At 30.7% G+C, this 12,320-nt stretch overlaps 1 protein-coding gene across 4 annotated transcripts; it reads right to left on the reverse strand.

Annotated features, from left to right (window-relative positions):
• Positions 1-1,534: 1,534 nt before the first annotated feature.
• Positions 1,535-7,858, reverse strand: LOC106755205 (putative glucose-6-phosphate 1-epimerase). Of its 4 annotated transcripts, XM_014637317.2 has the most exons (9): positions 7,451-7,855; positions 7,042-7,116; positions 6,426-6,482; positions 5,404-5,564; positions 5,140-5,280; positions 4,197-4,299; positions 3,272-3,371; positions 2,561-2,807; positions 1,535-2,026 (listed from the first exon to the last, which is right to left on the reverse strand). In XM_014637317.2, exons 1-8 carry the CDS (start codon positions 7,568-7,570, stop codon positions 2,593-2,595), a joined length of 972 nt encoding a protein of 323 aa, XP_014492803.1. In that variant the 5' UTR covers positions 7,571-7,855; the 3' UTR covers positions 1,535-2,026; positions 2,561-2,592. The 4 variants fall into 4 exon arrangements, with proteins under 4 accessions (XP_014492803.1, XP_022633891.1, XP_022633890.1 ...); XM_022778170.1 differs by having other exon boundaries at positions 1,535-2,009; positions 5,140-5,564; positions 7,451-7,858; XM_022778169.1 differs by having other exon boundaries at positions 1,535-2,021; positions 5,140-5,564; positions 7,451-7,858.
• Positions 7,859-12,320: the final 4,462 nt, after the last annotated feature.

Consider the following 12,320-nt stretch of genomic DNA (forward strand, 5'->3'; position numbering starts at 1 on the left):
TATGTACATGCTAGAAATCAACAATCACGAGGCAACGAATTAATCCATGTCTCTCCTTCAAACATCATCGCAAGTTGAATGCTGCCTATTCATAGATTAATCAATTGTTAATGTTTGGGATGACTTGATTTCCCAAAAATAAGGGTTTAGTTTAATTTGAATAGTTAGCTATAAGTGTAGAGTACTATATTCTAGATAATAATATGAAGTTAATGAGTCCGCAAGCAAGCATTTTCTAGATGGAATGGCATTTGAGAATAATTTACAGATATGTTTGATTCGAATTCAAACTGAAAAACAAATAGGACAAAAATATGGCTCAATAAGGCATTAAAATAATATGATGATGAAGAACTACGCTAACCGTTCTTTATCAAGTCGGACTTAAACTCGTTGCTGCCATATAACAAACATATTAATAACTAATGCTGATTCCATAAAAAAATCGGCTCTTATCAAAACTCATCGATCAATTCAAATTTGGGTAGAAAATCTATTTTAACTTCTATTTGTTTTAATTTTTTATTTATTATAAATTTAATTTAGCCATTTTAAAAATAAATTAAGATATATGTTTAACAAGTATGACATAAGAATAAATTTTTAAAACAAAAATGAATAAACTATTTTACCAATTACTATTATTATTATTATTATATGGCATAACTTTTTTATTTACTCGAATAGTATAGCTATTTATAGTAATATACAATTTTTATCATCTTACTTTTTATATTTTCAAATTTTTGCCAATATATACTTGACTAAATAGAAGAATATAGAATCATTATTAACCAAGGTCTATTAATTGTAGTATAACTGGTAGGTTTTATATAATAAATTAGATGGCAAACAACTCTAGGAAATCTCTTAAAATATTTACGTTGATTTAAAAAAAAAGAAGGTAAAGTTAATTAAAATAATACAATAAAATTGAAGAATCATAATAGTGGGCCAAAAAGTAAACCAGAGAAAATGTGACAATGGGTTATTACAAGATCGAACCTTCCCTTGTCAATTTTGATGACTTTATCACGTAAAAATCATACTTGTTTTAAAATACTTNTACTTTGGAAAACAAATCCATAATTTATCAAAAACACAGTAAAACCAAATCAAAACTTGTGAACACTTTTGAGATGTAGGCACAATTTTCTTACGATTATATAAGAAAATGTTAATTTATTTCCATTTAATTGCGTATCGCAATTTAAACTACCCGAACAGAATATTAGGTCTAGAAACTTTCCATAATATTAATTCGATAAAGACATTGCTATTTGTCAGACTGAATATTCACTTGTAATTATTTTTTATTTCTTCGCTAAAAGCCCCATTTTCAGGCTTCTACCTATGGCAGCCTTGGGACAACTTAAACCAAAAGATACGAAAAACAAATATAATATGCTGACAGCTGATCCAAGATGATGAAGGGGGAAAATAAAATATGATACAATTTTAAACAGATATACATTAGTCCCTCCATCCACCAAGATGATCAACAGTGATTTGTAAAACATGTTTACAAGGCAGAGGCAGAACAAATAATCATTTAATTAAACATAGGATTATGTAACAAAATAACCCAGAAATATTTAATCACTTGTCAATCGTTCTTCTGTTGTACACTCCTTTAGCATTATAAAATACTCTTAAAGGGTGTGTTCATTGCCCTATAACATTTAGAAAAAACAACTTACAGGGATTTCAAAACCCAAAAAACTATGAATTCAAAATGAATCCCTCTGGGTCTAGGCCATTNAACCCAACGTGAAAATCTGTTGAATTGTAGGCTGTAATTGCGATCTTCCATGGCAACAACTGTGGCCTCAACAGCTTAATACGCTTTGTTCAGTTTGTCATCCATTACAGGGGAAAAAATAAAAGTTTAATAAAAATCTATCCAACATGAGTTCATCTGTCCACCACAGACTTAAATGAAACATGAAGGGGCAAAATTACTGAAGACACTTTCCATTTTAACATCCATAAATGTTGCAACAGGCTACCTGCAGATAAATCTTTCCTAAAGGATTATTAGTGACACATTTAAATGAATTAATACGTGTATAAAAGACAACCGAGCAACTAACAGTTTTAATCTTTCATTAATAAATCATAAATATCAAAGCACAAGAAAACCAAATTTCAGAGCCAGGAGCTACTATTGATATGCATCAGCTTAAGCAATAATATGTCATTTGGAGANGATAAAATTGTTGNCAAAAAGCCTGATTATTAAAGTATATGTAAGAAGAAATAAAGATGGGCCCAAAGAACTGAATGGAAGAGCCTNTATTAGTAATACCTTCTCCTCTAACTATAGTAGCAAAGGTAGGACATATACAGAGGGTTGTGTATTAAGAAAAGTTGATTTAGCATGGTATATTACTTTCTTTCAATTACTCTCTGGATTTTAAATTGGTATCTATTANATATCTACTCAAATTCTTGTTTCCAAAATTAAGGAGGACAAATGTAAGCCGAGGATTAGGTCGTTTTTTATGGTAATGTTAAGGATGTTTGAATTGAAATATAATAAATAATATACGGTTATTACCTGTACAGGACACAGAACACAACAAAGATCATTCAGCTTCCCAGAAGAACTCTCTGGGGATCAAGTTGTCCACTGCAATAACTAGAGGGAACAGCTGAAAGCTCTAACCTTCCTTTCCATTCTTCTCCAGGTTTCAAAGTGATAGGCTTCTCAATAGCAGCAGCCTCTACACAGAGCATATGCTTGTACTCATCATCACCAAAATCAGCCATGGCCTTTGCTTTCTTATCCCAAGGATTCCACACCACTACACAGAGTAATAATAAATGTAAACTTATGAAAAACTAGGCAGACGATCACTTTAATGTGAACTTAGAGGCATCACAACTCAACTTAATGAAGGCATATCTAATTATCTACTTTGACTATCAATTTCATATGCTTATGATTCTTCCAAGTTCATTATTACTCGCTTAAAAGGTCTTGAATGACTAGACTACAAATGTGTCCGAGTTAAGTTTGGAAACTGTCATTGCCAGCTATCATAATTTTTCGCAAAAGTCACTATCACCATAATGTTACACGCTATACCTTACAGTCTTAAATGAACATTTTAGACATGAAAATTAGAAGAGATATAATTTACACCTTATACCTCATTCCGTTCTTGATCAAATACACACATATATGAAGTAGAATTTTGAATTAAAAATAATGGAAGTTCTTATGAGTAACACTGTTTCTATATAAGATGGACTTAATAATACGCACCAGCATCAGGAAGGCCATCTTTACGGACAACAAATGTTCTCTTCTTTTCATGATCAATAATTGCAATCTTTGTAGGAGTGCTAAGATATATCTTGTCAACCTATCATATCAAACAGAAGAATCATTTTATAGTCAACAGAGTTCAACAAACATCAATATATCAGAATAGGTCAACTAATACTAGAAACCAGGTACCACCAAATAAAAACCAGATCAGGTACATAATTTTCTTTCTTTTGTTCCTTTTTCCAATTTTATTCTGTAAAGGTGTGTTTCTTACGTAAATGGGTTCGGTTCAGCCAATACCCAGATACGGAATGGGTGACAGCATCAGCCAGAAAATACTCGGTAATTCCCCCCCGCCCTATTACAGCACGTTAAAGAATGACAAGGTGGAAAAGAAATAAAAGATAGGCAAGAGAAATAAAAATAAATAAAACAGGAATCAGTAGGGGAAAAGTAAAAAAGAAAAAAAAAAAGCTTAGGGGGATTGGGATGAAGAAATAGAAACTGACTGATTGATTCTGTGAGTGATGAAATGAACAATACACTTTTACATCTCTTCATCCTTCCACATGTGCTCATGAACTCACAAGTTGTCAAATCAAAAACATTGTTCAAAAAATGTGAAAGCCCACTTCTGGCATGAATTCAGTACCACAAAAATATTTAAATTGATAAATTTAAAAAAAAAAAAACATATTTAAGAACTATAAATTGTTTGAATGTTCTATAGAACCAGGTTTCTTAGTCTATTACTTTTTTTTCAATTAAAAAAAAAAAAAAACTGCTCCTTTAAGTTTCACCTAAAGTATTTTTATGTTAAAAATATTCAATTAATTCATTTTATGGAAATAAATCTAAATTGTACACTTAATATCAGTGTCTTGCTTAAAACAAAAGAAAAGGGAAAAACCGATCTTACTTCTGATTCAAACGTTAAAGCATCCCCCTGTTCAGTAAAACGTTCCTTGTTCTGCAAATTATCGAGATAATCCAAGGTCTCCAATCCCTCCACTCGAACTTCACTGAATTCATCCAAATAAACAAATAAGATGGTAATAAAATCAAAAAATCAACATACAGAAAGCACAAAAGAAAACAATTAGAAAAAAGTCCGTTGAATTAGCATTCAAACTACAGAAAAACAAAACATAAGTAGATCTTTTATAAATACGACAAAAATTTCTAATTTCACCAACCAAAATATGAGAAACCTAACTAAGTATAAACAGAAATATTTCAGCTTACACATACATTTTGGTCAGGTACTATGCACCAAGAGTTAGCTTGGATAAAGTAATACCATTTGCATGCTGAAAGTTTCACATAGGTAATAACAATAGCTTATTATTTTACACTGCAGCACTGAAAATGTTTATATCCATACTCCATAATCATATTACATTGTTTTTACTAGGTTAGACTCTTCACCACTGGAAAAATGTAATAATTTTTTTCTTAGGGACCAAAATAAAAATCTACAAATATGTTAGCAGCCATTCCAAAATCGCAAAAAAATTTCATGAACAAAATACAAAAGAAGAGAGGGCCATAATCAAGAAAAATTTAAGAGGTGGCAAAATAAAAAGCCAAACATATTCCAAGAATCAAAAACATATTTAAACCTAATAATTATATGGATAACTAACTACCCCAGTGCTACAATCTTGGTTGCAAAATTGACCAATTAATAATAAAATAATCCATTACAAAATTTGTGAAAAGTCATCACTGAGTAGACAAATAAAGTTTGCAAGTAAACAGTAGCAAGTTGTTAAATGTGACAACAGTATTAAGTTAAAAATGTAAAACAGAACACTAGCACTAAACTGCAATAAAGTGTCAAACAAGCATACTGCACTAACCTTATGTCTGATACAGAGAAATATGTATGGTATGCAAAGGTGAACGAAAATGGTTTTCCCTCGCTGTTTGTGTTCCTGATCCGTGATGTCAACATCAGATCTCCTCCTGGTCCCAAAGCTATCCGAAGACGGTATTCAAAACTACAAACAAACAGAACGGTATATAATAACATAAGGAAACATAATATACCCAATTCAAAATATGAAATAAGCAGGTTTTTGAAAAAATATAAACATAGACAACATATTAAATATTTTTTATACTTGTGAGGCCAATTTTTTGAGTCTTCTTCAGAGGTCTTAAGTATCAAATCAACAAAGGCTTTGCTCAACGTATTTGTTGGAAATGGAGGAGGATCATCATCAATGCTCCACAATCGATTTCTAGCAAATCCATGTTGGTCGAGAGTGCCAAGGCCTCCAAACTGAAAACAGAGGGCAATTTTCTATGATCACGTCATCTTGAATGATATGATAATAACACAGTATTTTTTAAAATCCATTTACAAATTAGATGATATTCAGAAATAAACTGTAGAAATTTAAATTACTGGATTTCAATTTTTTATTGATCTAGTATTTACTTATGATTTGCAGATTGAGTTTGATCAAATGCGTAATAAAATCTAGAAGGAAAATGGATTTTTAAATACAAATTACTCTTTTGGTATTTTATTTAAAGAAGTGGTGTTAATAATCAGAATAGTGGTTAACACGCCACTGGGGATTTCCATCCAGCATGCATGATCAACCACGTGCAAATATGTCTAATTTTTTTTTTCCAAAATAGTGATCAAGCGTACATGAATGTGATTGCATACGATTAAGATGCCTCACAAGCAAATAATAGTGCTGTGATGTTATTCAAATGTCTAAATGATGATTAACTTTTCCTCCCAAATGGCTAAGAGTAAACAAATCTGTGTAAAACCATCAATTTTAGCATTAAGTAGTCGATAGTATTATGAGATTATGAAATGTCACAAGTGGTTATCTTTAAAAAAGTATTAATTAATTTTAGAACATCAATCTGTGTAAAACCATCAATTTTAGCATTAAGTAGTCGATAGTATTATGAGACTATGAAATGTCACAAGTGGTTATCTTTAAAAAAGTATTAATTAATTTTAGAACATCAATCCTTAAGTTTTAAGAGTATTTGTGAGCCATTAACAATTCACCTCTAATCCCTCTTCCTCCTTTCTCCACTTTTTTTACCTCTTCTAAATATGCATTATGATGACAAAAACAATGATGGAAAACAAAATTATGTAAGAAGTACATACTTGAGGAAAGCAAATTGGAATCCCTCCCCGAATTGCCTTTGGAGGCTTAAATACAGCCTGCATAAGGAACAAAATAACAGTAAATAATATGGATTATAGCTTATCTAATCAGCAGAAACAGTCAACTTGAAAGTATTCAAAACCAGACTGACATGGACAAATTAATTTGCTCAATATGATTTACTGATATTGAAGAAAATATTAATATAACAAGGAGTTCCAACATTTTATATAGAAATTCACAAATTTCCTAGCCAATTTAGAGAAACTAAATCCACCTCAAAATCAGAAACGGGGTTAGATGTTAATGTGCCATAAAAACAAACCAATATCTTGAACCATAAAAAGCTCCCACAGTTATGACAAGTCAAGCAATTACTTCCGATCACTCAATGTACAAACGAATTCAACGGATAACAAGACTTAACAAACCAATCCAGATCTATAGCACAAAATTCGTATTTTATCGTCTTCATTCGGTCACAACAGCACATAATGGAAAAAACAAAACAAAACCTACTGAAACTAAAACGCGACGGCATAAATAACGAAATTAATGAACTAGCAACAAGAGATAAAATACAAACACGTTCCATCATACTTTACACACACACACCTTACTACTGAGAAAAAGTAATTCCTCGCCATGGTCGTTCTTCCACGACGTCACGTGTGCACCGTACAGATACACCTGAACAAGATTGCAACGCAGACGTCAGAATCAGACAGTGCCAGAAACAGAGACAGTCAGCGTTTCTTCATCATTCCCCTAATTCTACGATTTATATGATCGAAAACCAGTGCTCGAAACCAGATCACACATCCTAAGCTAAATAACCGCGATATCAGTCCACAAAAACCAAAAACTCCAGATCCAAATCAATTCTCACAAGATCAGCACTCAGTGGATCGAAACCGCAAATGAGAATCGACGAATGCGACGCGAAAAGTGGAAAACAATAAACGGAATCAGATCAAGGAAGAAAAGCCATAGACGAGTCTTGAAAGGAATAATTAGCGATTACCTCGGCGGAGGAGCCACGCGATTCGCGGAGGATAACCTTGTCAAGGCCATTGACTCCTTTGCAGAACTCAACATAAGGCGAAGAAGAAGGTGCAGAGGTTTTTTCCTTTTCGCCACTCATGATAACGTAACAATAATAATAATAATCACAACAACAATAATAATAATAATGTTAATGATAGTGCCTAAAAGTGCGTCTATTGATGCTTCGCTCTATCGATTCTGAACATATATATCTATATATATACTAACAGAACAAAATAGTAAAATCCCTTGATTTCACGAATTTTGGATCGCTCGTTCTCAACTTCACCGCCACTTCTCATAGACGAAGCAACGCTTTTTTGTTTCGTTCCTCGGACACTCCCCCGAGATCCTCTCACATTGGGTGTACGCGCAACCACACCTCTAAACTTTGTTTTTAAGTAAATAAATAAAATTAAACTTAAAAGTCCTCACAATTTACCATTTAAATATAAATGTTTTTTTTTCTTAATTTCGTAATTACCTTGTTCTTTTATTGCATATTTATTTATATGAATTATTACTATTTTTGATAAATTCATTTACTTTTAATTAATATAAACATTTACATAAAAGCTATGTTTTGGTCTCTATAATTAATATAGTTAATTAGAAATGCCATGGATGATAGAGGGTTAAAATGATTGACACGAATTCCTAACATTATGCATGATATTAACATGACAAATGATAGGGACCTAACAGTGTGACATTATTGAAAAATAATTATATAATTTATGTAAATGCTACTTTACGAATTAGTTTTTATTAATACGAAATATTGTTTAGTCATATTCTTCTTTAATTTTAATTTTGGTGAGAGAACTCATATAACTTTTAATCTAATCTTTAATTCAAAATATGGAAAGATTTGTAGATTATTTTTTATATAATAGTTAACTTTATCATTTTTATTTAATACGAGATTTAAAATCACATTTAAATTATTTTTAACATCAAATACTTTAATATTATTATATTGGTATGAAACTCTGTCACAACCCTATAACCATCGTTAATCTAGGGAGTTCGAATCACAAAAATCATCCATTAATTCACCAGATTCGAGTTCTGTCTCCTTCAAACCCAAGGATATAGGGTAAAACCCTTTACGCTGTGTTCGTTTGAACAGATTTCACTGTTCAAGCGAATTTGCTAGCGAAGAAACATTTCAAAAACGTGTTCACTTCTAGTGATTTGTGACTATGGAAAAGCGAGGATTTGGATGGATTACACTATGCAGACCATCTCGCCATTTTGGAGAGATTTGCACGAATTTAAAAGTAAAATACTTATATGTCCTTCATCATTTTTGAATCTGGAACCCTTCACAATATTAAAAAGCGTATCCGGATCGAAGATTTTGCGCAGGAAGATGTATTCGGATACAGTGTTAGCGTATCCGGATCAACGCTGTTGAGTATTTTGCGAAAGCAAGTGTATTCGGATACACCTTCACGTATCCAGTTCCAGGCGCATGTTTGTGGATGGCAGCGATGGGTTCTTTCCGGTTGCAGTCACCGGTTGGTCATACCGTTCGTTCCTTGCTCCGTCACAATAGTTGGCTTAGCATAAGTGTGTTAAGCTTCGTGCATATGCGGTTATCATCTTCTTCTCCATGCAGACTCCATTGGAATGTTGTTGCTGTGAACATGGATGTTGGTGCGCGTGGTGGACGTCGACATCGTTGACGACATGAGTAGGTCTATGGAGGAGCAGTCCTTGCAAGAGGTGGAGATGAGGATATCCATGGACAGAGCAGTGGTTGGAGGATGCAGACTCTGCAAAAGCAACGCGTGATGAAGAAGAAGAATCACAAGTTGAAGCAGCACGACATTATGCAGCAGCATAACCCTTTTTTGTGTGTTTTGCAGATGAACGGTTTGGTCATAGCCTAGGGAGATTTCATCACTATCTTGGGTCCTAACCTCATTACTTTCATTATTGGTAACAAAAGATCATTGTAGTCTGTTACGTTGTTTTTTAATTGAAAAGAAAATGATAGTATTATATATGAAATTATATTACAAACAAATACTACATTTTAAAAAATATTTATTTTACTATATTATAATTTTTTTAAAAAATTTTAAAATTAATTTTAATTATTAATAATTAATTTCCTTTCTTTATTAACATTTATACATTTAAATATAACATTAAAAATTAACATTTTATATTAATAAAATAACTAGGGGCATTTTGGTAATCTTTCATTTCTACCAATTAAACAAATTTTTTAATTTTATCACATCAATCAAATCCTACACTAATTCTCACAAACTTTACCCTCAAATCCACTCTCAATTACCAACAAATCTACTCAAAAAAACAACAAAAAAATTACCCTCAAATCCACTCAAATCATCTCTCCCAAATCATCTACCTCAAATCCATTAAAAAGAACATAGCCTTAGCCTTAGCCTCTGTTCTTATGAATGGACTTGGGAGAGATGATTTGGGGGAGATGATTTAAGTGGATTTGAGTGGATTTGAGAGTAATTTTGTTGTTGTTTTTTTGAGTAGATTTGTGTGTAATTGAGAGTGGATTTGAGGGTAAAATTTGTGAGAATTAGTGTAGGATTTGATTGATGTGATAGAATTAAAAAATTTGTTAAATTGGTAGAAATAAAAGATTACCAAAATGCCCCTAGTTATTTTAGTAATATAAAATGTTTTTTTAAATGTTATATTTAAATTTATAATTGTTAATAAAGAAAGGAAATTAATTTATAATAAGTGAAATTAATTTTTAAAATATTAAAAAAATATTTCTAAGTAAAAACATCAAAGCCTGGAACTGGATACGCACTCCATGTATCCAGATACGCTTCTTTTCCATTTTCTGAACAAAACTGTATCCGGATACAGCAACAGTATCCGGGTACGCTTCTTTTCCATTTTCTGAACAAAACTGTATCCGGATACAACAACAGTGTATCCGGATACCTGCACCACATTCACGCCATCTTCATCATCAAGCTTCGTCTTCTTCTTCCGCCGACGTCATCGACCTCCTCCTTCGTCTTCATCATCCCCTCTGCATAACCACACGTCTTCCACCTGCAAAAAAGAAGGTGGATAACTATGCCCAAGACTGCAAAATCACATGGCAATGCAAAAGAACAGTTCTCTCGTGAAACAACAGAGGGTAGATGAGTCTTTTCCAATTAAATCATCGCAAATCCTCTCGTTTTTGCGAGATGGTGAGACAATGCATATAAGTCACAATCGTCGCAAATCCGTCCGCGTGCAATCCGTTCAAAGGAGCGCAAAATTTGAAAGTTTCCTCGCTCGCAAATTGGTGTGCACAGTAAAATTAGTGCAAAGGAACAAAGCGTTAGAGAAGATCTCATTCAAAGGTTGTAATGAAATAAGATTGAAAATAATTTTTTTTAAATAATTTAAAATATTTAATGATATAGGATTAAAAATATAAAGTTATATGTAATTCAAAATGATAAAATAAGTTATTTCGATAAAAGAAAACTTAAAATAAATTGAAATTCTTAAATTTATAAGAATAATTGGATTAATTGAAGTGAGATAATTTTAAATCCTGTTTAAACTAAAAGTTTGAATTTTTCATATTTTTGAAATTATCTTTTTTATTATTATCTCCTCGATTCGATTTCACTTGACTGAAAGTAAAACATAGTTAACTTAATGACTGTTCAAGTAACATGATCTTAACATTGTTTATTTAGTAAACATTAATGAAGATTTGTTTAAACTAAAGTTGTATTTATTTTTTTTACCAACATCAGAGGTTATTTTAATTTTAAATAAATCAGAACATGTACTTTTCTTAACTTATGGCATTCAGAAGTTAATTATAGTTAGCGTTAGATATAATAGTTTAAACATGGTTAAGAAAATATCAAACATTCAATAAACTAGAATAATTAATCGAAGTTAATGGATATTTCTCTCATTCACTAAATTTTGTTTATGTCTCAATATTATTAAAGCAACTACACCTTTGGTAATTTTTTCTTCCAAACATGACATATTTCTTAGAATGACTAAGACTATGTTTGTTTTTTAAAAGATGATACTGATTCTGATGTTTTGGGAGGATGGGTGACAACTTTTTCTTTCAAAAGTTATCTCTTTCTTAGAATGACTAAGACTGTTTTTGTTGTGGAAGAATGGATATAAGAATTAGTGGTATGTTTGATTATGTTAATTTGAGGATATTAAGAGAAGTAAATTTGCTCAAGGAACATTTTACCTATCCACACACTATGTAAGAGATACGTGAGAATGCATTGTAGAAGATTAAATGAAAGATCAAAATGACATGCATTTAATTTAATAGTGTTAATGAGTTTTATAGAGGTATTTTTGAGAGACTTTAAATTCGATTTTAAGGATGATGGACAAATAAATTTTGTTATTATTGTTGGAAGTTTACTTTTTTAATTTATAAAAATTAATTTCTTTACTTATATATATATATATATATATATATATATATATATATATATATATATATATATATATATAATGTATGTATATTATTAACAATTATTATTGTAATTATAATAATAATAATAATATATTTCGTAATCTATAAAAATGATTTTCTTTTATTATATAAATAATTAGTTTTTATTTTTTATTGTATATATGTATATTAATTATTATTATAAATATAATAATAATATTTTGTATTTCATAAAATTGATTTTCTTTTCTTATATAGATATAAATAATTAGTTTAATTTTTTTTACTATAAATATTAGTAAGAATTATAATTATATAGTATTTTTGTAATTTTAAATGACAATTTTAATTTTATTTTAACATAATTTTTACTGTTTAATTTTATATCACATTTATC

This window comes from Vigna radiata, unplaced genomic scaffold (genome assembly GCF_000741045.1).
Source record: "Vigna radiata var. radiata cultivar VC1973A unplaced genomic scaffold, Vradiata_ver6 scaffold_264, whole genome shotgun sequence".
NCBI classification, from domain to species: domain Eukaryota; kingdom Viridiplantae; phylum Streptophyta; class Magnoliopsida; order Fabales; family Fabaceae; genus Vigna; species Vigna radiata.